A 27,353-nucleotide genomic window follows, 5' to 3' on the forward strand; every position below is an offset into this window, starting at 1 on the left:
ATAACTTAGCATTTAAAAAACCGTACAAATTCACTGAAAAAACCATAGGTTTCACACACGTTATAGTTAGATCAGGTAACTATAACTTGCGCGACCGCAATGCACAATGTGTCATTTCAGATGTCATCATTGATGTCATGAGTGATGTCACTGACCATGTCATGAGTGATGTAATATGTGACGTCATCAGCAGTGCATTGCGGGTGCGCGAGTTATAGTTACCTGATCTAACTATAACGTGGAATTTCATTGGTTTTTTACGAGTGAAATGTACAGCTAACTATAACTTGTGTGAAACCTATGGTTTTTTAAGTGAATTTGCAATGTTTTTTAAATGCTAATTCCTAACTATAACGTGTGTGAAACCTATGGTTTTTTCAGTGAATATATATACATATATATATATATATACATATATAGATATATATATTCACTGAAGAAACCATAGGTTTCAGGTGTGTTATAGTTAGTTGGACATTTCTCTCGTACAAAACTATTGAAATTCCCCCGTTATAGTTAGTTCAGCTAACTATAACTCGAGCGCCCGCAATGCACTGCTAATGATGTCACATATTACATCACTCATGACATGGTCAGTGACATCACTCATGACATCACTCATGACATCTCAAATTACATCACTCATGACATCACTGATGACATCATCCAGTGAATGTGTGTTTTACTGAAAATCAAATATGTTTTATATATGTGTATCTCAAGGTCGATGGAAGAATAAATGGGTATATAAGTGTCTAAATGGATGAATTTGTTTGGGGAAAATTGATTCAATAACTGACTGATTAAGTGTATCTTAGTGAATACATGGGTTAGTAAGTAATCTTTAAATATGTAAATATCTGTATCAGTCTCTCATTTTGTGTATAAGTTGCTGCATGGGTTGTTGAGTAGCTACATGAGTGTCTATCTAGGTTATTAGTTGGTTTTTTGAGTATCAGTATGAGTGTCTGAGTGTCTGTATGATTCGGTGGGGGGTATTACATAGTGCATAGATGCATGAATGAGTGACTCACTGTTTGTATGTGTTGAAGACAGCATGTGTGCAGCACTGTATGGGTGGATGAGTGTGTGTATGGGTGTGTTAGTGGGTGAATGACTGTCTTAATAGTGTCTTTATGAGTAACTACATATGTTTTAAACTAGTATCTGTGAGTATTGGTGTATATAAGTGAGTATATGTGAGAGAGAGAGATTGGAAGAGTTCCTGTATAAATTAGTCTGTGTTTCTATAAGTGATTGCTTAAGAGAGTAAGTATGTGTAAGTTTCTGTAGCAGTAAGTGTGGTGGTATGTGCATAACTGTATATATGCAATTTAATGGATGTTTGATACTTTGTTTGCATGTGTGACTATATGTCTGAGTAACTCCATGGATGAGTGTCACTGTGTAACAGGATGTATAGGTGTATAAGTATGATGAGTGAGTACATGTATGAGTGACTGTATAGGACTGTTGGTGAATGAGTGGATATGTGTGTAGATCTTGGAATTACTGAATTGGTGTGTTGTAAGTGGTATTGCTATGTTCATTCATTTGAAAATGTTAGTTTCTGTTTTTGAGTGTGTGTATCAAAGGTTCTATTATGGTGAGAGGAGGTCTGCCACTCTATCACAATGATGATGTCATCAGTGATGTCATTTGAGATGTCATCAGTGATATAATGAGTGATGTCACTGACCATGTCATGAATGATGTAATATGTGACGTCATCAGCAGTGTATTGTGGGCGCGCGAGTTATAGTTAGCTGAACTAAGTATAACAGGGGAATTTCAATGGTTTTGTATGAGAGAAATGTCCAACTAACTATAACAAACCTGAAACCTATGGTTTTTTCAGTGAATTTCTAAGGTTTTTTAAATGCTAATTCCTAACTATAACGTGCCTGAAACCTATGGTTTTTTCAGTGAATTTCAAAGGTTTTGTAAATGACAATTTTTACATGTATTAATTTTATATTGATTTTTTTGATACTGATTTCATAAATTTTTTAAACTATTTATTTTTTAGATATTTTTATTTTTTAAATTACATTATAATTACATTATACATTACATTACAAAATATACTTTCTCAGAATGAATTACTTTAGTATAAATACTTTGCAAATAGGCAACAGACTTTTAAGTACAGTAGTTACAGTTGTTGCAATGGGCAACACAATTTCAAACACAATGTAACATTGAGCTCAATGGGAATTTCTAGTTACATGCAAATAGTTACTTTATGGATTACTTTTCTAACCACAGGACTGGATCCACAGGACTGGATCCTAGATTCAGTCGACGAATCCTCGCGAATTTTTCAAAATAGGTGGGGCGCTACGCTCCGCTCCTACCCTGAAAGTCTCGGGGGGATTCGTCAAGCGGGGGCTGAGATAAAAGGGGGGTCCCAAAACGCGTTTTTCCCATGCATTTTTCCATAGGACCTTTAGACAGGGCTACAGCCCGAACGGCTGAACAGAATAATTTGGCAGAGAGGTAGTCCTCAGGTCAAGGAAGTGCCTTTTGTAGGTTTGGTGTAAATCTGTTCAGTAGATTCTGAGAAAATAGCCTTTAAATCAATATATATATCTGAGCCAGCTTACGGTGCGCTTACGGTACGCTTACCGTACGCGTACGGTGGCGTGCGCGAGCGCGATTCTGATTGGCTCTTAGATCTTAGTAAACATTCGAATCGGCCAAAACCAGGAAGCGGCGGCCGCCATTTTCTCTCTCGCACTGAGAGCGATTTTTAAAATTTAAAGCCCAAAAACATGTAAAGGGGCTGTTTAGACAGCTCCCACACACATAGGCATGTTGAGGGAGTCCCCAAAGATCCCCCAAGGCCAAAAACGGAATTTTTATTTTTTCGGTAATTTCGCCGATTACGCTTACCGTACGCGTACGGTAAAAAATTATTTAAAAAAAAAAATCATCCACACTCTCTCCACCCCGTGTGCAATCGGTTGTCCGAAGGCCACCAATTGTGCATGGCTTATCACCTATGAGATAAACTAAAATATTAAAAAAAAAAAAATTAAAAACAAAATTATCCACACTCTCGCCACCCTGTGTGCAAGTGGTGCCCGAAGGGCACCATTTGTGCATGGCTTATAAAAAACACGAAAAATTTAAATATTACCTTTCAAAACGAAGTGCATCATATGTCCTCCATGTGCGCACCGTGCGCGAAGCGCATCGTGCGTACATGGCCCATCTAGCGTAATGTGGGCACGCGGTGCGCGTAGCGCACCGCGTGCCCACCGTGCGTGCATGGCACTAACTGCGTAAAGTGGGCGCGCGGTGCGCGAAGCGCACCGTGCGCGCACAGAACGAACTGCGTTAAGTGGGCGCGCACGCCACGAATGGCGTAAAGTAACTAAGCATTTAAAAAAACGTACAAATTCACTGAAAAAACCATAGGTTTCACACACGTTATAGTTAGGAATTAGCATTTAAAAAACCTTGCAAATTCACTGAAAAAACCATAGGTTTCACACATGTTATAGTTAGCGGAAATTTTACTGATAAAAAACCAATGAAATTCCCCCGTTATAGTTACTGCAGGCAACTATAACTCACGCGACCGCAATCTTCTGCTGATGACATATGTGTCTTTATGAAAAAAAAATATTTGTAATATATGTATAGCTAAAAATGTATGGAAGAAGACATGGGCAAATAAGTGTCTAAATACAGTATTAGCATCAGCAGAGGATTGCGGTCGCGTGAGTTATAGTTGCCTGCAGTAACTATAACGGGGGAATTTCATTGGTTTTTTATCAGTAAAATTTCCGCTAACTATAACATGTGTGAAACCTATGGTTTTTTCAGTGAATATATATATATATATATATATATATATATATATTATACTATATACTGGCAGTCACTAGTACATAGTTATAGTAAGGAGCTAGTTTCCATAGGAAAATCGGTTTTTTTTCCTAATAACTTTGGCGCTATTTGACAAATCTTCACAAACTTTTTAAAACATCGCAGTTTCCCTGCCCACACTGGCGCAGGCTGGGAAACCTGTTTGCTCTTGCTTAGAGGGAGCAGTTTCAAAGCTCCCACCAACCGAGAACAAACATGAAGTCTGCTCCCAGGAGATTTAAAAATGCAGGGCAGGGAAAAAGTTTCAGAATATTGCTCCCACCTGCAGGGAGCAGCATTTTTAGTTAGTTGCTCCCTGCGTTTGGGAGCAATGGCAGTTCCTGCTGGGTGTGGGGGGCTGGCTGGGGTTGTGGGGGCCTTGGGACTCCTCCCATTGCCTCCAATGAGGAGATGGTGGGCGACCTGGGTGGGCACAAGGGCACCCACTTTTTCTTTGCCAGGCCCTGGGTGGTGGGGTCCCTGGTGCCAAAATCAGCCCAGTTAGGGGGCCATGCGGCCCCACTCCCCCTTTAGTTAATGGTCGGGCCCTGGGTGCTGGGGTTCCCGGGTCTGATATAGGCCCAGGGAGGGTTTCTGAATGCTCACTCCTCCTTATTAACTTTGACCGGGCCCTGGGAAATTGGACACCAGGGCTGGAAGTGGCCCAGGTTGGGGGCTGTGTGCCGCCCTTCCCACATTTTAATACGGCCAGGCCCTGGGGGATAGGGTTCCCGGGGGGTGAACTTGGCCTGGGGAGGGGGTCTATGTGCCCCCCTCCCCAGAAATATATTGGTGATCTGTAGGGGATGGTGTCCCTGGGGCCAAATCAGAGCAGGAAGGGGACCACATACCCCCCTAAAAAATACACCTGGCCCTGGGGATGGGGGTCCCGGGTCTGCATTTGCCCGAAGGAGTGGGACATGCACCCCTAACCCTAAAAAATGCACCGGACCCTGGGGGATGGGGTTAAGGACGGGATCCCTGGGGCCAAGCACAGTCAGGGAGGGGGCCCACGGGTTGTATGCATGTGAGGGGTTGGCCACAGGGCTGCGCCCTCACCATGCACTGCTAATTACCCCACATATTACATCACTCATAACATCTTATATGGCAACATGTTCTGTAAAATTATTGACGAGAAAATTGTGCATGGCATGGGTGCAAGTAATAGTTTAAATTAGGGCTATGGCTTGTGGACTTTGTTTGCAAAAATATCTTTCTGTAGTCACACATTCATCAAGGTATGACCAGCATCTTCACACTTGCACTAATAGGCTTTATGCCTCTCAAGGTCTGATAAAAGGATAGTAGTGACTAGGAGCTGCCCATTCTCATTCATGAGTAGGAACTGGAGCAATCGAGCGACAGCATGTTAGCTTTCAGCCAAGCATAGCACAATTGTGTGCTTAATGCTTAGGATTAATGCAATGGAATATATGGATTTATGATCTGAGCCATTGAGAAGGATTCCCACAGAGGACAAACACTCAGAATATTCCGCATACGTTCTGTTTTTTTTTTACGAAGATAAATTTTAGGTCAGAAGAAGCTGTTGTTTTCTCTACATTGGAGTTGATGTGATTCATATTTTTATCGGCAATACTCAAATTGTGACATCTTAACAAAATTGCCATATGAGTAGTTCACCGCCTTCCTAAAAATGAATAACATCTGTTTCAGACCAGATCGCTCTGCCTGACTTTAATGCAGGAGCAATGGAGAATTGGGGACTAGTAACATACAGGGAGACGGCCCTGCTGTATGACCCGTCAGTATCATCCATTGGGAACAAGGAGAGAGTGGTATCAGTAATAGCTCATGAGCTTGCACATCAGGTAAAGTCAGTCTCTGAATTCTATTACAAACTTCATACTGCTGTGTTCTTTTCTTATTTCTTTTTCGTTTGTGACATTTAGTAATTCTAAATATATAGACACGGAACTGAAAATAGAAAACCTGTACAATTTCTTCTGAAAGCTGTAGGCCTATGCCTCTGTATTAAGATTTACATCAGAGGCACACTTTGTTTAAATAACCTGTTTAGTTCTTGAATTGACAAAGTTTGGGTTTTCTATATGATATACACCGTAAGAAAATTACAGTGGATTATCCCTGGTGCATCATGTCACTTAAACAGAAAGAGCAAGCACAAACAATGACAGTCACAGATATCTGCGAATGTTGTTCACCCAACAGCTAAAGCTATTGTCTGCTTCTCATCCAGAGTAAATGAAGAATCCTTGATCCAGTGCTGTTGTCATCTGTTATTTACTTTAACATTATTGATTAAAGGTGAAACTTGATATTACTTGTATTTTCAATTGCGTTTCATGTCAGTAGTTTAGAGATAGACCAAGTCACATTTTTAAACTTTCTATAAACAGATTATGAGAGGCAGTTTTCATACCTTGCTAATCCCTGTGTTTTGTTTTTACACCCTAGTGGTTTGGAAATCTAGTGACAGTAAGGTGGTGGAATGACCTCTGGCTGAATGAAGGCTTTGCCTCCTACGTGCAATATCTTGGAGCTGACAATGCTGAACCATCATGGAACATTGTACGTTTTCAGAAAAAAACATCTATATCCGATTTCAATAACAAATATAAAAAATTCAGCTAATTTGATTTGTTTTTTCTGCACGGTGGACCCCATTTCTTTATTTCACCTCTTCATGAATTCTTTTTTTGCTGGTATTAAGATTATGTGCCTTGTGTCACTACTTATCATTGCTGCAGTGTACATGTACACGAAACTAACTGAAATGGTATTGATAAAGTTGGTTTCATTCGATTGGTCTTTTTGACAATCCTATGGGACCCTGATAGATGGTTCAGAAAAGGCTCTTCTGGCATGGACGTTAAATGTCATGAGTGGGCTGCAATGTATACTTACACCACCCACATATATGACAAAAAATATAGGCCTTCCAGAAGCTCCACTGTCCTCTAGCTGGGCTGCAAGTTAAACACACTGCAGTGACACATGGGAGAGAAAAGTGCCTTTGTCATATAGGACAAGTCTACTTTATATATTCATAATTCACTGTAAACCATGACGTCTTAACCCAAAAGATAGTGTGTGTGTGTGTATATATACATATGTATATATACATATATACATATATATATGCACAGGCAATCCGTCGCAGTACTCCACTTCCCAGGCGCTGCGTAAAAGACGGTACGGACCCAGATTTAAGTGCTGATTATTTTATTTTCTTTAAACCGGCACTGCCGCCACAACGCGTTTCGGCTTCAAAGAAGCCTTAATCACATGATATATATATATATATATATATATATATATATTATATAAAAAACAAGTGAGCAGCTAATATGCCGTAACTAGCCTCGCAGTGCCGGTCCGGTGCCAGTGATGGCAGCAGCAGCCATTAATTATTAACAACAAAAACCATTCTGAAAATCCAGAATGACGGATGCAGCACTCCAAGTGAAGGCACAAATGTTTATTGTGCAGAACAACGCGTTTCAGCTAATAAGCCTTTGTCAAGTTTGCACAACATTCTCCACTCACCCTAGATATTAACGTTAACGTAATGGACAACAACAGAATACTTTTCATATTCCAGGTTAGAAAACGCCTGCAACTTCATACATTGCAAATTCCAGTATTGCACAATGTACAATAAAAAACAAAATATATATATATATATATATGGTATGGGGAACAAAGGCATCTGACGAAGAACAAATCCGAAACGCGTTATGACATAATGTTCCTGAATAAACCTACCCGAGTACTGCCCGCTGAGTCCCTTGTTGTTTCTTTGATGAGGCAACTTTGTTTGGATATTGTTTGTGGGGCCACAGCGCATTTGAGGGGACCTGCCCTTACGAACCAAGCACATGTGTGGCACATTGGAGGTGTGTCGAGGGATCGATCGTTTGTTTGGAACGCTGCGGCCACGGGAGGGCGAATATCCGGCCTAGATGGGACCGTGACTTCACGGTGAGGCGTTGGGCAGCACAGGACGGTGACCCAGTTCAAAGAGAAACTTTTCTGGATTCTGGCAGCCATTTCCATCATCTGCCATGAAGGATGCTGGAATCTGCAGTCTTTTGATTTCACCAATGGGGATGATGTACTATGCATTTAAAGAGGGACTGCATTTGGCGCCAGTATGGGGAACTAAAACATTTGACGAATGACAAATCCGAAACGCGTTATTCTATAATATAGTATATAAGTAAACCTACCTGAGTACTGCCCGCTGAGTCCCTTGTTGTTTCTTTGATGAGGCGACTTTGGATATATATATTATCTACTGACGGTCGCCAGTAGATAGTTATAGTTAGGACCGTGTTTCCATAGGAAATCTCAAAATTCTATTTTGAATAACTTTGGCGCCGGTTGACGAATCTTTGCGAAATTTTCAAAACTAATGGGGCGCTCCGCTCAGCTCCTACCCTGAAAGTCTCTGGGGGATTCGTCAAGCGGGGGCCGAGAAAAAAGGGGGGTCCCAAAACGCGTTTTCCCCATGCATTTTCCCATAGGACCTTTAGTCGAAGGTACAGCCCGAACGGCTGAACTGAATTACTTGAAATTTGGCAGAGAGGTAGTCCTCAGGTCAGGGATGTGCCTTTTGCATATATGGAGTCAATCTGTTCAGTAGTTCCTGAGAAAATTGCATTTAAAAGCACATACATATCTATAGCAGCGCACCGTGCGCGCACCGTGCGCGCACCCTAACGTGCGCAAGCGTAATTCTGATTGGTTGTTACATGTCAGTCAACGTTCGAATCGGTCGAAATCAGGAAGTGTCGGCCACCATTTTGTTTGTTTTCAGTGCGAGAGTGGAAAAGGAAGGTGGCGAACGTGAAAAGGGGGCAGGGTAGAGAGTTCCTGACCCCCTAGCCTTTGTCAGGGGGTCCCTGAAGGACCCCGAAGGCAGAAAAAAACATTTACATTTTTTTTAAAAAAATTGCGGGGGTGCGCGCACCGTGCGCGCACGGCGAAAAACCATTAAACAAAAAAAATATTTAATACGTAATTTATTGAAAAATAAATATATAAAAAAAATAATAATACATACATAACTTAGTATTTAAAAAAACGTACAAATTCACTGAAAAAACCATAGGTTTCACACACGTTATAGTTAGGAATTAGCATTTAAAAAACCTTGCAAATTCACTTAAAAAACCATAGGTTTCACACATGTTATAGTTAGGTGGATATTTCACTCTTAAAAAACCAATGAAATTCCACCGTTATAGTTAGTTCAGATAACTATAACTCGCGCGACCGCCACTCTATCACAAGGATGATGTCATCAGTGATGTCATGAGTGATGCCACTGACCATGTCATGAGTGATGTAATATGTGACGTCATGAGCAGAGGATTGCGGGCGCGCGAGTTATAGTTATCTGAACTAACTATAACGGTGGAATTTCATTGGTTTTTTACGAGTGAAATATCCACCTAACTATAACATGTGTGAAACCTATGGTTTTTTAAGTGAATTTATATATATACATATACATATATATATATATATATATATATATATATATATATATATATATATATATATATATATATATATATATATATATATATGCCAGTGGGTTAGGACCAGAGTTTCCATGGGAAAAGCATTTTTTGTTTGAAAATATTGAAAAGACTTCCTCTTTTTAGTTCAGCGCTCTGTTGAAAGTTTCGGGGTGATCCGTCAAGTGGGGGCCAAGAAAACAGGGGGCTCCAAAAAAGCTTCTTCTTTTTGTTATGTCTATGGGGATTATTAATTTTTTTAACATGACTACAGCCCGTACTGCTGAACGAAATCACACAAAATTTGGCAGAAAGCTAGATGTTGGTCCTGAAAGTGTGCTGTTTGTGATTTAATGTAATCCGTTCAAGAGTTTCAGCGATATTACAGTTTTAAAAATATAGATATCTGGAGGCATGAGTCCTTGCATTGGGCTCGTGGATACCACTAAAATTTTATTGGATTCCACCTCTTGAACCAGGAAGTGTTGGCAGCCATCTTGGGACTCGGCTTGACATCAAACCCCACATAAAAGTAAAAAATAATGAAAAGGGGGCAGGTTAAGAATATGGTATGGTGGGGTGGTCCCACAGGGAACCCGCTGGGGCATGAAGTTTTACTCCTTAGGGACATTAGGGGCCAAGAAGCCCTCCTAATACCTCCTTTAAGTCCTACACAGTGGGATTCCTGAGAGCTGGTCAGAGACCCTGCCCCCTTTCTCCAGCACTCTGCAAATTTGACTACTACTTAAAAAAACATAAAACTTCACTGAAAAATACCAAAGGTTACAGGGATGTTATAGTTAGGCTCAGGTTTCACTTGTACAAAACCAGTAAAGTTCAGCCGTTATAGTAAGTGAGCTAACTATAACTCATGCCCCTGCAATGCACTGCTTATGACCTCACTTCAACCAGGAAGTGATGGCAGCCATCTTGGGACTCGCTTCAACTGAGTCCCACAAAAAATGTAAAAAAAAAAAAGAAAGGGGTCAGGGTAGAATAATTTTGACCCTCTAGGCCCCTTGGTGGTGCGTCCCACTGCAGGGCCCCAAAAAGCATTTTTTTTAAATTCTGCAGGATCCGTGGATCCGGCTAAAAAGTTTTTTTTTTTTTAAAAGTGCGGACTCCCCAGCTTCAGCCTTGTCCCGGGGTGTCCACGCCTTAATTGCTTATAGAGAGAGGGAGCTGTATGTTCAGGAGCTCCCTCTGTCCAATGCTGGCTCCTGCAGGATGCAAGGAGCCGACAGGGAGAATGGGGCCTTGAGACTCCCCCCATTTTCCCTATCTGTGGTGAGTGGGTGTCCTGGGTGTGACCAGGACACCAACAGCGGAGGCTGGGTCCCAGGGGATGGGGTATCTGGGGCTGAAAACGGCCTGGGAGGGGGGCCCTCAGCCCCCTTCCTTTGATAATGAAAAAAAAAAAAAGGCCAGGCCTCAGCAGATAGGGTACCCGTGGCCAAAATCAGCCCGGGAGGGGGGCTGTCTGGTGTGACTTGTTTTTTGGGTGTGTGATTGGACGTACAAGAGGTTGTATGGCGGTGTGAGTGGATGTGTGGTGGTCCTGTGGATGGTGTCATCAGTGATGTGATTTCAGATGTCATCAGTGATGTCACTGACCATGTTGTTATGAGTGATGTAATAAGTGAGGTCATAAGCAGTGCATTTGCTGGCGCATAAGATATTGTTAGCTCAGGTAACTATAGCTGCTGGTTTTGCGCGGGTGAAATCTGAGCCTACTTAGAACATCCCTGTAACCTTTGGTTTTATCAGTGAATATATATATATATATATATATATATATATATATATATATATATATATATATATATATATATATTTGTTGTAATGGCAAGTGTAGGAAAGCCTTTGCGTTGTAAAAGCTGCCTCCCTAAGGCGATTGGAGAATTATTTTAGTAACAAAGCCACAGTAGGCTTTCTCGCAACCATACTATTCTATTTTGGCATGGAAGATTTTATTTACTTGTTCTGAGTTTGATTACTGTCTTCACAAATTTTACTGTCTATAACATGACTGGATTTATCTTCCTCTTTGCTTTTTGGAGATATCCCTCCAAATGGAGGTTTTTGACTGTAACAAATTCAAGAAAAGAATACATTGTGAACTCTTTGAAACACTCACCATCCTTCTCAACTGATAATTTCTGCTATCATCATTTCAAGATAGGGATTCATTTTGTTGGGGGGTGAGGGGGGTTATATAGCACAAACTCAAACCGAAGGTATCAAAGAGCTTTACATGAGGACCAGTTGTGTTACAAACAGACACATTCATTTTGTTAGGCACAGGGAGATTCAGTGATTTGGAGAGAATGACAGAATGTTGAGCGCCCCTGCTGAGACTCAAACCCGGTTCCACAGCTTCGAGGTCGCCCGCTTTAGCCGTTAGACCACATCCACATTCATTGCGACTTCTTCCAAACATTTGCAATCTAACATTACATTTCAAGATTTCCTTCTTTGCAGGTGATTCCCCAGGCTCATGATCTTGGATTTTTCCATTGAGTTTCAGACTATGCATTTCACAGTGGTATTTTAGATGCTCCATTGGACCTTTTATGGATTTTGGGAAGTGCTCATTCCCAAAACAAAGAGGAATCAGTAGCTCCAAGTTCACTAGCTAGGGAAAACCTGTGAAGATGTTTTAGGTGAGCTTTCTGAGTAGCCCACAGCAGTTGACAATGGTCTACATTTTTAATATTTTGCATTGTTATTTTGCATTGTTGATGAGCACATAAATTAGTTTAAGGCATCACATCTACTAAGCAAGTATTCCAGCTTTCATTCTACTGACTTTCAAGAGGGCCTGAGTGAGAGGAGGCCATCCCACCTCCTACGTACTGCTGCTCCTGCCACCACTAGCATCCCCAAGGATGCCTGTATACAGAAGCAGCACTCATGAAGAGTCAAATGCATGTGAAGGCCCCATTGCTTCTATATGTGGGTATCTATGTTCAGCAAGGAACTCCTCCGCTTATTGTTCCCAACTCTGCTTTTAATGGCAGACAACTGGATATTTCTCTGCTACGCTCAAATGAAATATGAAGTATGAAGAATTCAAAAAAAATGTCGTCCTATGTTATTCCTTGGGTGACAAAATGCCCATTTTTTTGCAGAAAGACCTGATTGTACTAAATGATGTTCACAGAGTGATGGCAGTTGATGCTCTGGCTTCCTCACATCCTCTGACGTCAAAGGAGGAAGAAATCAACACTCCAGCTGAAATCAGTGAAGTCTTTGATACAATTTCCTACAGTAAGGTAAGGAATAATGCCATTTTTGATCATCCAAGTCAATGACAATTAGGACAGTATTGCTGTGACTTATTGATATGTTTGGTGTGAAATATTATGAGTCAGAATACAGTATGAACTTTGGACGTATGATGTAGGACAATTAGGGCAACAAGCATTGACATAGCCAATAGGTCTTGCCCTTGGACATATAAGTGTTTAGCAATGCAGCAAATTATCCTGGGTGCAGTGCCACCAGGAATTGTAGAGGTATACAATTGCTGCACATTGTGTACTCTTTAGAAACTGTAGCAATCTGCAAATAGTCTGATTTACCTATGAATTTCAAGGCAGGTGGTACTTGTAGCATCATCAGACACTGAATGTCAGGAAGTGGCAATGATATCATCGCAAGACCGCCACTGTCAGGAATTGGCAAACATGACATTCACTATCAGTAGGTAGCACAGGTAATGTCCCCAGACATTCATTGTCAGCAAATAGAACTGTGAACCCCCCAAAATCATTCACAGTCAAATAGTACCACTTGTAATATCCCCAGATGCTCATTGCCAATAAGTTTAAGACGCAACATCTACCATTGCCAGAAATGGGTACTAGTAGCGTCACGCAGCACTCGCTGCCAGACTGTCAGAAAATGGCACTTATAATATCAAGATATTAAAAGCCAGAGAGGGGCGCTTGTAACATTACAAGAAACAACACAGGTCCGTGGAAATGATAACATCGGAAGAAATCAATTTTTTGAAAGTGCCACGTAAAAACACCCTAACACAGAGAGACAGGCAAAGCTGGAGACATTCAATGTTAGAAATGGGCACTGGTAACATCCTCAATATCTAATTTTGGATAATGCCCTCTACAGCCTCTCAAGGCATCGAGCGCGAACACTTTGCACTTTAAGCTTCCTTAACATACATTAAATTACAGAAAGTTTCATTCATGGCATCTAATCACCGAAAGTGACACTTGTATCACCCCAAAGCACTCACTGCGACAAATCAAAATGTGAAAAGAAAGCTGTTAGCCAATACATCTGTACCCACGAGAGACCCTGGAGCAAATATTGTGCAGGCGTGTGAGCTTGAATCAATGCATGGCCGTGTGCGGGTTCTTTATGGTGCACCAGCAGAAACACTTTGTTGGGGAAGGAGGAGCCTGGTTACGTATGGGTGCATGAGAGGGGTTTGGGCATAGAAAGGGAGTGCAGGTGAGTGAATTGTGAGGCCGGAGCAGGTGCTGACAATTAGCCAGCTAGGTGTTAAAATATATATTTGGGTTAAAGTTGCAATTTTGGAACATGTGATGGAGGCCAGAGCAGAAGAGAATACAAGGGACTGTGGAGAACAGAAGGTAATGACAGGCAAAGATTACTGGTGAGTGGGTCGGGCACATTGTTAAATTCTTTATTTACCTGGATCACCCCATGACAGAAAAGTTGCACGGAGCTCAGAGAAGCCAGATTCAGTTGTCAGATGACTACCTCCCTGAGCTCAGCGACACCCCCGCCGCAGCGTATCTCGTGTCTCTTCCTCTGCCCATCTCTGCAGTCCAAGATCACTAGCGCGTGTCTCTTCACCAACTCGGTAGCAGCAGCTTTACCGATACTGCTGTTACCACCAGTTATTATCACCCCATGAGACTGAGCGGGCACCCAGATGAGAAGAGCCGATGGCTCGGCAGTTGCACAGGTCTCCCCAGCCCCAGGGCAGCAGCGGTAAGCAGCATGGTCCCTGACACGCCAGAAGTAGGTAATAAGATAGGACTGCGGAGAGTCACTACCCATCCTTGTTTTGCTTTTAAACAAAGCAGCGGTAGCCATTGTAAAACGCTCCATTTTCAAAGGAAATAGATTTTAAGTTCAAACAAAATAAACAAAGTCATAAGACCATCTTCTCGCTAGGAGTTATGGTAATTTCCAAGTATTACAAAGCATACGAACAAATGGGGAAAATAATTTATGGTAATTTTTGGAGTAATACATTTAGTTTGTTTAGCCAAAAACGGCACCCAAAACCAGTGAACAATTTAAAAGAAAAAATATATACATTTTCTTTTAACAATTAGTAGTGAGGTTACTTATGTGAACAATACATTGATGTTGTATTACACATGGACGCTACATTTTAATACCGAAAGACAATGATGTAATTTGCCTCCCGTTTATTGTTTAAATCACGTCCTTGTCCATCAGCCTTGCCTTCCCTCACGCAGCCAATCTGAGGCGAAAGAGGCACTGGGAGCCCAGCAGAGCCGGCAGTCGTTAGGAATGGCTCTTTTTGAATCAGACTCCCGGCATCCCGGGCTTATTGAGAGGGAACCATCCCTCCTGCTGCAGCCGTACTAAAATAGTGTACATTAAACTTTCAGAGTTTGGTAAGTTACCAGTGGTAACACAAGCATTTGCAATGCAATAAGTCTCGCCGAGAGTTGAAGCTTTTTGCATTGTAAATGGCAATGCCTTTTATATAGGTTTTAAAAACCAACACTTAAATAAAAGGCATTGTCATTTAACAATGCCAATAGCTCAAAGTCCGGCAAATGAGAGACCTATTGCATTGCAAATGCCTCTTGTGCTTCTGCTGCCGTCTGCCTCTCGCCTCTGCTGCTCCTCAGGTGACCGTAGATAGTGTGAAGGGGAGTGGCGGGGCTGAGCCTTCTTCCAGCACTGCTGCTCGGTTTCGGCTTCGGTTGCTCCTGAAAGCACTACGCTGAAAAGGAAAAGCAATGAACTAAATACAAGCACAGGATTGGGCGCAGAAATGATAAATAAAAAAAAGCCGGGAAAGTGAAAGTACGCTTTGCGCACTGAATGGTAAAAAACCCACGTCCTGCCTGCAGTAGGGCAAACCCCATTAAAGTAAATAGTGCATACAGACGTAATAAGAGGGACCGTGTAACATCATTAGTAAAACGGCCACTCGCTATGGGAGGTTACAAAAGCAGATAAGGCGGTACTAAGGAGGGACTAACAAGGCGATGAAGGAATCAGAAGCCAGCATTTAAGAAGTACAATGATACAAACCAATTAAAAATATGGGCGGAGATTGGGCGGAGCTTCACATCCCTAACTCATTACAACATGGCTCGCAGAGCAGCGCGTGCGCGCTGCCCAGGCTCGACCTGAAAATGACCTGCATTCATGAAATGTTAATGGGAGCACATGGGGCAAGGACATTGCACCCACTTCTGCAATCCTACAGCAGTATGTAATACAGAAAGATGACTTTGGCAAGTGCTTGCTTCCTTGTTTGGGTGGAGACAGGCCACATAGAATGGAGGAAACCTTTTTGCCAATGACCATGAGTCACAGGTCTTCAAAGCAAATGTGCTTAATGTGTGCTACCCAGACGTTGGTGCACACTTAGTGTACTTCATTCAGGGGCACATTGCCTTGGTAAGGGGAGCCCCATGGACCATTTGGGGACCACTGTATGCACAACTCTAGGTGTGTGCAGTCACAAATGGCACATCTTTTGGGGAAAGTATCCCAGGCCTAATTATGAAAGCAGGCCGATGCACTCAGATTTGCTAATAGCTGGGTCCAAACTGAGGTGACATGGTGTGCAAAATGACAATGAACTGGGAAGCAGCCTGAGTAATTACCAGTGGCTGAGATTAATTCAAGCATTCCATCCACCACTGTTTTGTATACTTTATTTGTCATACTGAGTGGTACAGATATGCGGAGACGCGGGTCCCGTGCACATGGTCTCACTGGAACCAAGTTGTACCTGGCTGAAGAGCCTATAAATAGGGTGAATTCAGTCCTGGGTTGGTTGTGTTCTGTTTCAGGGAGGACCTGGCTTGGCAGTTCAGGCTGGACTGTTCCAATTGGCGCAGGGTCAACTCCTATTGAGCAAGGGCAGATAATTCCAAGTTTCTCATTTTTTACCTAATTTTACCAGTTTTTTAGATTTCCACAGTTTGTCATGTAGTTGTAGAGAACGCTAAAGTGATTGAAAGAAACATAAACTTATGAGTAAGAGCTGTCCTTTACATAATCTTGTAGAGGAAATTGTACTGTAGATCTTTATGACTTACAGATTTAAATATTCAATTGCTCCATTTTTTAGGAGTTGCATCCACTGCAGCTTGTAACGTACAACGATTGTTGGTAATGTAAATCTAATCATAGGCATGTTCCTTATTTATTGCTCCTTTTATTGTTTTTCAGTGGCCACCAATGTCTTTTTTATAAAGGGAGAGAAAGAAAAAAGAGGTATATTAACTTAAGGAATCTTGTGTGGTTTTTTTCTAAAAAGGAATCTCAACAGATTTCTGTATACATTTTTATTATACTTCCACATTCCTGAGCAAGTTAGTTTTCAGTAAGAAGAGCACACTAATCACAACGTTAACTATCAGTATCTTTAACTCACTTCGTTCATGGTAGAAGCTGAAGCGCAGCACCAATCCTCTGTGGTCTCAGATACTTAGGGGCATATTTACAAGACCCTATCGCCACCACAATGTCACTTTTCACTACGTTGCAGTGGCAATAGGGGCTTAGCCTTATTTACAAGGCAGCGTTAAGCCACTTAATGCTATACTTAATGCTATACTTAGCGTGAAAGGTGAGGGCAATGGGTGTTGCGGTGGGCGTTTCATTGCAACACCCATTGATTTTGATGCTGCCCCATATTTATAAGAGGGGAGCTGCCAACACCAACCGCATCAGCCGCACCAGCCAACCACACCAGTTTTACCAGAGGAGGGGGACTGCAAGCCCCAGAGTCCTCAGCGCCAGGAGGCACCGCCAGCAGTTTCCCACGCCTGGAGGTGCATTTAGTCAGCTCGACTGAAAAAAGGCTATCCATTGAGACTGAGAAACTAGCACTGGGCACTATTGGTCATGGTTTAATACAGGAGGAAATCGGGGTCTCCTCAAGTGAAATGTGTTTTACTATACTTCCACCCACATCGTTGGAAGGCCCAACAGGTGAAATGGACCTAACTATTTGTACTGTTACATCTACCTTAATAGCAGGGAATGATCTAGCTGGCCCCCCAACCAAGAGAAAACGAGCCGGTGGAAGCAGAGTCCTGAGAAAGTCACCACGGACAAAAGCAACCCTGCCACCACCCGAATTCAATCTGGATCTACTACTGGACAGCCTCTTTGAAAGGCTAGAGACTATGACCACAGCTTTGTTAGCACTTGTAATTTCTAAGCTGGAAGGCATTGAGTCAAAATTTAATTTGTTTGCCTCCATACATAATAATTGTCCCTCAGGGCATGACATAGTAGTTGGAGGGAGAGGGGGCTCCTGTCAGGCATCTAGCGGCCCGGCCCATGTCCCCCAGGCTAATAGCTCCCAATGTATTGGGGCAGGCAGTAGTCAGGCCCCAGTGGGTGTGTCTCATCTTAATAATTCTGATACCGACGACAATTCAGGAGGGGCAGTCACTGTATTTCAGATGGCACATCAGGAAGCACACATTCCCCAGGTTGCCTCTAGGGATGGGCAGAATACTGTTAATGGGAGCCCTCTCCCTACACAACACACACCCTATCCCACCACAAAATGGTCATGACTGGAAATAAATGCACACTTGATCTCCCACCCCAATCAGTGCCTCTAGTAGCTGTACTACTGGGGATTCCACCGCTCACACTGGGTTTCAAGGAAACTTTGCTGGATCTAATCCATAAGACCGTTCATTGGTGCAACAATAATGTGATCAATGACCCTAATATCTCTTTTGATATCATCATGGCCAGAAGAGTGGGCTGGATTGGTCATGGGACTAGTAAAATGTGGATGAGGAATGTATAATTATTAATTTTAGTCATCCCGCGCAAGCTAAAGCTTTAGTAGGTTTCCAATATCAAAATGGCACCAAAACTAAAATTAAAACAGTCTCCCTACAGACTTTTTATCTTTTAAACAACCCCCAGTGTTCCATGATTGGCAGTTACCATTTAAAATGGTCAAGCCCTCCCTAAGTCAGAAACGTGAATACTATATTGCCCTTAACAAATCGATACCTACTGCTAGCTAACCCCCAGGGCCTTGATGAAACTGAATGACTAGTGACAACAGCAGGGACAACACAGGTTAAGAAGGCCCCGAGTAAGCCAACTATATCTGCTCCTACACTACAATATACCACAATATTGCCCTTTGAGAAACGTGGGAGTCAAAGGATTGTTTTTATCTGGATGGATTTATCTCATTCTGCAAATTTGCAATCCCGTCAAACATGGGTAGAGCCAGGGGGGGGGGGGGCTTCTTTTAATGTTTAGCCTTAAACTTTCCTATCAAGCCTAGCTGATTGACTCCCGTTCACCCCAGGTGTTAGCTGTGGAATTGTCAGGAAAAAATCTCCCCACCCTGCTAGTGGTAAATTTTTATAACTCTTTCTCTAGAGCCCATGAGACTGAACATCTCCTGGCCCTAGAGGATCTTCTGGCAAGTTATGGGGAAGGAGGACAAGCCTATTATGACACGCTAGTCCTAGGGGATTTTAATACCCGCATATGCTCCCTCATTTGATTCTCAATGTTGGAGGAGGAAGATGGCTCACAGGAGCAAAAGCATTTTGAACTCACACCGTCAGGCACCTTTTGAGAAGGTATTCTATCAGCCATAACCTGAATTGTTTACAGAAACCAGTTACGTCAGCTCCGGTTCCTACTTATACAGGCCATGGTAGCCCAAGTAAAATTGATCACATTCTGCTATGCGCTCTATTAACACCGGTCATAAAGAATTTATGTGTAACCTGGAACTGCCTTAGCGACCACAACCCTTTAATATTGGTTCTCTTCCTTCCAACTGCTCTTAAAAGGGGGGTCACTAACGCAAACATCAGCACTAAAGACCAAGCATGCAGACTAAGGTGGAAAAGGATTACCCCAGAGAGTTTCCTAGATAACTAGTATACCACCTGCGCTTCGGAGTTTCAAGTTTGTATGGACCAGGCACCTCATGATAGAGCCATTCTAGATGCCTTTGATACAATCACTAAGCAGGTTGCTTCTAACTTATCCACCACAACCAGAGTGAAGTGTCCAAAACTTAAAAGGTGATTTGATGACACATGTTCGGCTGCTCATAAGGAGCTAATGCAGGCCCTTAAGCAAAAACTGAGGGACGCAAAACAAATCAAGAGTAGCAGGAAGGTCTATAAACTCGCAGTTCATGAGATGAAAAAACAGTTAAGGGAGCAGGCCTGGGAGGAGCTTAGCCAAACCAGCGTGCTGCTTAATAGCTCAAAAATTTGGTCTGTGGTCAATAGTCCTTTATTTTCTGACACGCCACATTCCAGCAGAGATTGTATAGTCCCTGCAGAGAAGTGGGTCCAGCACTTTGGTTACATCTACAGTGATGCCAATTTAGCCGAAGCCGTGGGGCAAATTGTTCCCGGATTAGTAAATTCCTCCCTCCATTTTTACATAGATGAGGTTCATAAAGCCATCATTTTAACTTCAGGTAGAAAGGCTCCTGGCCCTGATGGGGTACCAGCTGACCTTTACAAGGCAGATCCTGACATCTGGGCCAAGATTTTAACACACGTTTTTAATTCAGCATATGCCTGTGGTTTTCCCCAGACGTGGGCAAAGGCGGTAATCATCCCCATTTTAAAAAGGGGGCCTGGGAAGACCCGGCATGCTACAGACCAATTTCGCTCCTAGACTCTGCAGCAAAAATCATGGGGAAAGTAGTCCTGGACTGACTAACAGCCTGGCTTGATCATGCTAACATCATTTCCAATCTAAAATTTGGATTCGGGCTGGTGAAAGGGACACTGGATCAATGCCTCAATCTCCATTTGGTGATCGGGAAGTACACTGTTGCTAAAGGGGGGGGTCTTACACCTGGCCTTTATGGACCCAACCTCAGCTTTTGACTTTGTCAACAGGTCCAAGTTCTGGTTGATCCTGCATGATATGGGGCTAGATGCTGAACTGATCTCTTTCCTGCACCCTGCCCATGCAAACACAATGGCTGCAGTATGCTATAACGAAGACGGCAGCTTGACAGACTCCTGGGTTATAGGAAGGGGATCCAGCAGGGGTGCATCTTGGCACCCCTGCTGTTCACGCTATATATCAACAAACTGGGGGATTCTTTAACATCTTGCTGTACGCTGATGATGCCGTCTTATTGTCCAGAACTGCAAGGAGTTTGCAACAACTTTTAAAGTGTTTCATAGATTTTATGGATTCTGAAGATTTAATTACAAATCTCGACCATTAGATCATAAAAGGCGGCTAAGGCCAAATTGTATTGTAATGGAGTCGAGCTAACTAAAGTGTCCATGTTCCCATACCTGGGGTACTTTTTGATGACCAAGGCTCTTGGTGGACGCAAAGCACACTAAAACAGAATGATTTAGTCAGAGCCGCTGGGGCCACCCTGGACTTTGCAAAGAGATTAGGGTCAAAGCCCCTTCCAGCACTTTTGAAGGTTTATAATGCGAAATGTATCCACATGGCCACTTATGGTAGCGACATCTGGGGCTACATGGATGTGAAGGGAATCCAAGGGGCCGAGAATAACTTTATGCGCAAACTCCTAGTGGTCCCTGTTGCTACCCCGATTTTTTATCTACATGAGAAAACTGGGGGTGGGTTACATCTCGGATCAGATCGCGGTCGCCCCGCTGCTACGCTGGTTGAGAATCTGGGCCCAACCGACCCCAAATTTAAATCAACTCATAATTTCAGTTTGTATTGCACTGGAGGGGGCTCTACGTATTCTCTGGTCGAAATACATAACGGAACAGACAATATGTCTCAGCTGCCCCAAATTGCTCCCGATCCCCATACCCCTGGGTAAGACCGCCATTAGAGCCTTTGAGCAGCAGTTCATAGACAGGCGGCAAGGCCTTAGGGAGGAGACTGAATTTGCCAAACCCTCAGTGAGAAGGCTTGTCACACTGAGCTTGGGTCATCAGGTGCAACCATACTTATCTTATGAAAACAAAGCATACCATCACTTTGTTTGGACGAGATTTCGATTGAATATGGTTCCCTGATTACTAGCATTCCCCAAAGGGTATTCAAAACCTGATTTGCTAAAACCCTGCCCTTGTGACAATTTCTCAGAGCAGGACACCCTCCATATAATGTTCCTCTGCGCCTATTACTATCCTCTGTGCAGGAAGTACATTCTCCCCCTACTCAGAGATTGTCAATTCGTTCAAGTGATGCCGGCCTTGCTCTATCTTCAAATGCTAGCCTTACCCAGAGTTTGTCTTGGGGTGGCAAGTTTTTTAACTGGGGCCATCAGACACAGGTCCAAGCTGCTGTTGCACTGGCCATCCTGGGCACTGAGTCAGTGTAAATATGTTCTCCTGAGCTATGCAATGCAATTTTATTAAGATAATATTTATGATCTTGGCGCTCCATTTTAGCCCTGGTGCACTTTATATTATTTAACTTTTGTGTGTTTTTAACGTGATCATTGTAGTAGTAATGCTGGATGTTTTTTATATAATGTATTTTGATGAAATGTGTATTCTTAGAAAAAAAACTGTTTTGCTTTTATGGCTCTTGGCTGCCGAATAAAGTATTTTTGACTTGACTTGACTTACAAGAGTGGCTTAAATATGGGGCAGCACCAAATTAAGACTAGGGAGAACCTGGTCTAACCCTGGCGCAACGAGGAGAAATGTTTAATTTCTCCTTGTTTTTGCTGTTTCATTGTGTGCTGTGTTATGCAGCACACATGGAAGCAGCAAAACTCAATTGATTGTTTATGTGCAGGAATGAGACCCTTCCTGCACATAAACGATCATTAAAAAAAAACACTTTTTGCAACATCTATGTGTGCTGCATCAAGCTGCACACATAGAATTTACAACACTCCATTTAAATATTGTTTATGTGCAGAAAGGGTACCTTCCTGCACATAAACAATCTTCCCCTGAAATGCGTTGGCGCTAGGCAGCTACATTTAGCACCAGCGCAGGGGGAAACGTACGGCAGCACCATATTGTTGTAAGTATGGTGCAGCCCTGCCTTTTAGAAGTGGCGGAGCGCGGCATTAAGTCAAGAAGTCTAACGTTGTGCTCTGTCACTTTTATTGTAAATATATCCCCTAATCTTGCAACAATGTTGCATGTCAGTCTGCATACGAGAAGAAACTAAGCTTAGTTCTTAGCGGCTTTGCATATTTAACACTGTACTTGAAACTGTTACTGCATCGCTTGCTCATGTACTTATTTTTTGAAGGCTTAATGAGTATTGTCCATCTCCACTTTTTCCACAGTTCGAGGCATATCATCAAGGAGGCGATATAAATTTATCACCGCTTTTGCGTCCGTTTTCGGACGAAAAGCGGCGATAATTTTATCGCCTATTCAGCAAGGTCATGCTATTGCGTGAATCCTTGCATTATCGCCTGTTTACTGAATGCCCAGCTTTGCATCTCTAATAAGATGCAAAGTGGGCGTTCCTGCCCTGACATAACTGGAGAAATGTCACAAAGCGACATTTCTCCAATTATCAATGGGCACGCTATGATATCCTAAGTAAGGTGGATATCATGGCTAAGTATGCCTTGCCCTATCATCGAGCTATCGCCAAACTTTGTGAGATTATCGCTGGATTTCCAGTGATAATCTCACATTTGGCAGTTAGCGCTCGGAATTTTATCGCTTTTGAGATAAGCGTTGCTAATAGCACGCTATCTCAGCGATGAAATTCCACGTTACCCGGCGATAATTATCCTAGCGCTAATTTCGCTTAGTGATAATTATCGCCGTTCCTTGATGATATGCCCCTTCTTTGGTCTCCGATTCTCCCATGTTACTGCATTTGTAGTCACCTGGTACACTGATTTGAATGTGTTTAGTTTGCTGTTTTCCTCTTTCTTGATGCAGATCTGAATAGTCACTGTACTTGAAACTGTTACTGCATCGCTTGCTCGTGTACTTATTTTTTGAAGGCTTAATGAGAATTGTCCATCTCCACTTTTTCCACAGTTAGTTGGTCTCCGATTCTCCCATGTTACTGCATTTGTAGTCACCTGGTACACTGATTTGAATGTGTTTAGTTTGCTGTTTTCTCTTTCTTGATGCAGATCTGAATAGTCAAATGCTCAGTTATATCGATTGAATACTAGTCATCGTAGTTCTCCTCTCCTCTTTTTTTATAGATGTTTTCTTTTTTATTAAAGAATGCACTTCTGAGTTTCTTTGATATTATGAAATGCATTTTATGCAGTTACGCTGTCTGATGAAACAATTCGTTCTTTTCAAAAATTGAATTTCCTGCATGAAATATTTTCTGGGACGAAATGTTGAGGCCCTCAAAAAATGTTGTTCAGTAATAAGCAAAAGCATTGTGTCTCCATTTGGAAATTCCATCACTTCCATTGTTTGACTACATGCCACACATGTGCCACATTTATGATGTCCTTCCAACGGAGTCAGATTCCAATTTTGTCTAAGATTAGTTTTCACAGACTTTGAGGGTATGAAGGCCCTGAGTAAGTGATTTCTTATAGTCGCACCTTTCTTTATTGCAAACAGTGGGCATTCAAACCCACATTTTGATTTTGAAATCAAATGACAGTTTTGCGTAATTAATTTTTTAAAGTTGTTTGTTTGAGGACGATATGTGGAAACGTATACCAATTTATTCAGCTTTTTTTTGTTTTTCTTGACCAGGAGACGCTCTTTTTGAGTATAACAATCTCGCTTGAGTGAATGTTTTAGGAGCTTGTGTGTATACCCCCTTTCTTTTAATTTTCAAGAAGGATGGCAGCATTCTGAAAATAATCATCTTTCAATGTACAATTTCAACTTATCCTTAAAAATTGCCAATAAGGTAGATTTTCTTTAAGGTTGCCTGGGTGGAAACTTGTAAAATGTAGGGTGTTGTTTGTATCTGTTGGCTTTCAGTAAATGGTTGTAGTTAACTGGCCTTCTGCAGCCTTGACTTGAACATCTAAAATGCAATAGTTTTGTCATGTTCATTCATGTTGAATTTATTATCTGGTATTCTGTTGTTCAACCAGATATGGAACTGATCAAGGGTTTGTTCATCTCCCGTCCATGTACACCAAATATCATCTCTGAACCTTAGTCACTTCATCATATTATTATATAAAGGATTGTTGTTCTAAACTAATTTTTGATCAAATAAGGCCATATACAGTACTTCCGTTTCCGGCACAAAAGAACAACCCATGGCAGTCCCCTTAGTTTGAAAAGAAAAATCTGCCTCAAATTTAAAATAATTTATTTTTATGGGCCAAACTTTCCAACTTCAGTATGAATTGTGTGGGAACTCTGTGTGGCCTGAGTCTTGCCTGCAAGTACAATTCCATGGCCTCTAGACCTTAATGTTGGTGAATTTGCATGGACAAAGAAACCATATCAAATGTAAACAGCAACTGCATGTTGAAATCAAATTGGTGCACTTTAATTTCATTAATGAAGTTCATCATAATCCATAGATATGCCAGAACCTATTAATACATGGTTTTAAATAGGTGTCCACATATTGTGACATTGATTCAAGGATCAAGTTACACCTGAGACAATAGGTCGTCCTAGGGGATTGTTTTCATCTTTGTGCATCTTAGGTAGAAAGTACATTATTGGAATTTGAGGATTCACTTTTTTGAGGAAGTAAAATTCTTTTGGACCAATGTAATCATTATCAAATGTCTCCTGTAAAATAAAAGAAATTTCACCCTGGATGGTTTTGGTCAGGTCGGATGGTTTTTTGCTGTAAACCTCTTGGTCAATAATTTATCTGTGGCCTTCTTTAATGTACAACTACTGCTCCTCCTTATTCCACCTGTTTGGTGACAATTGTTATGTAACTTTTAAGATCTTGCTAAGCTTTTTGTTGATTTTTTGTAACTTTTACGATCTTACAAAGCTTTTTGTTGATTTTCTGTTATATTATTTTTGCTGAAATCGTCTTTCTTTTCGAGCTGGCTAATAGCAGAAAATACAACTTGTTCAAACACAAGTACTTCTTTTGGAATAATATTTAGTCTTGGTCTGAAAGATGATTTGTTTTGTAGGCCTGATGGTTCCTCTGCTTGATGGTATTGATGGTTAGAAAAAATGCTTCTAAGCTAATTTTCCTAAAGAATTCCAAAGCCTCCGTCTTTAGGCATAAAAAGTCGATGTGTATTGAGGGAATAAAGGATAGTCACAATTCAAGGAGGGAATTCTCTTCTGTGGTGACGCTCTTAGATGACAAGTTTACAATTGATGATTTTATTGGTTCTTGTAAAACTGGCATCTTGTATGCATTTCTCATGGCTGATTTGTAGCTCTGTATCTTCCCCTGGTTTTTCTCTTGCTAAAAAAGAACTCTGGGGCAGATTAGCAAAACCGGCGATAAAATTATCGCTGTTTTAGCGGCAGGAAACTGTCGCTAAAACGGCGATAATGGGCTTGCTAATATGTGTTATAGAATTCCAATAGAAGCCCAGGTTAGATGTGCAGGACATCTAACCTGGGCGTCTATTGGAATTCTATAACGCACATTAGCAAGCCCATTATCACGTTTTAGCAGCAGTTTCCTGCTGCTAAAACGGCGATAATTTTATCGCCGGTTTTGCTAATATGCCCCTCTGTCTCTTTCTGTTTGAATTTTGATTTAAAGATCCTACACCACTGTCCGATGTATCAGTTGGCTGCGAAGATTACGTTTCTGAGAATGGAATACATTTATTCTCATATTTTCTTTGATATCCGAGAGTGCCCTTCTTCATTCTTCTCAAGTGTAGAAATCTTCTTTTAGATAAGGATAAACTATCTGAAGATTAAATGTCTTATTCTCTTTTTCAAATATTGTGTTTTTTTGATTTATAGTCTAATCCTTGAATTCATTTATTTATTTTTCAATCTTCTCGAATAGTGTTTTAACTTCTAAAATTGTTTGATTGTCTTTTATGTCTTGTTCTAGTGCAAGAATTTCATCAAGTTGTTTTTGACATAGTGTTTGTGCTTCTTCTATTGAATGAACCATCCAATCATGTCTACATTTGGTTCCTATGTAGCTAAATCCTTTCCGATATTCCGGCTCTTCAGTGAAAATGATGGGCATGTTTCACACTTGAAGGCCCTAAGGAAGCATTGCTGATTTTCTCTCCCCTTATAAAAAAGACATAGGTGGCCGGCGAAAATCAATAAAAGGAGCAATAAATAAGGATCGCGCCTATGATTAGATTTACATTAACAATAATTAGTGTATGTTTCAAGCTGCAGTGAATGCAACTCCAAAAAAAACAGAGTGATTGGACATTTAAATCTGTAAGTGATAAAGATCAGTACAACTTCCTTCAAAAGATTACATAAAACTCTGCTCCTAACCACAGTTTCATGTTTCTTTCAGTCACTTTAGCATGTTCTACAATTTAACAGAAAACTGTGGAAATCTACAAGAGAAGTACAATTAATATGGAAAGTGAATATGTATAATGATTGTGAGGGAACCAGATGTCCAGTAAATCATAAATAAGGTCAAGCTAATTACCATTCTTGATCTTTTTCAAAACCATTGTTGACTAAAAAATGATCAGCAAAGGCGTTCAATTATTGTAGCAATGTTCAATTATTGTAGCAACTTTCTAATAGTGGCATTTTCAAACTTGTAATGAAAAATTTGACTTTACTATTAAAGAGGGCTTATCATTACATTTTCATTGGTTCCAAATGTGATATATGTACCAGCTCCCAATTAGGAAGTACAGATTATTAATTGTATAAGGAA

At 41.5% G+C, this 27,353-nt stretch overlaps 1 protein-coding gene across 1 annotated transcript in view; it reads left to right on the forward strand.

Moving 5' to 3' along the window:
- The window catches only part of LOC146860507 (aminopeptidase Ey-like), a 188,991-nt gene that overhangs the window by 50,935 nt on the left and 110,703 nt on the right, over nt 1–27,353 (forward strand). The window contains exons 5-7 of the mRNA XM_085644419.1: nt 5,557–5,711; nt 6,319–6,432; nt 12,521–12,664. Of these exons, the coding sequence (XP_085500545.1) occupies nt 5,557–5,711; nt 6,319–6,432; nt 12,521–12,664 (413 nt within the window). The remainder of the gene's footprint in view (nt 1–5,556; nt 5,712–6,318; nt 6,433–12,520; nt 12,665–27,353) is intronic.

This window comes from Triturus cristatus, chromosome 3_1 (assembly GCF_964204655.1).
Source record: "Triturus cristatus chromosome 3_1, aTriCri1.1, whole genome shotgun sequence".
Classification (NCBI taxonomy): Eukaryota; Metazoa; Chordata; class Amphibia; order Caudata; family Salamandridae; genus Triturus; species Triturus cristatus.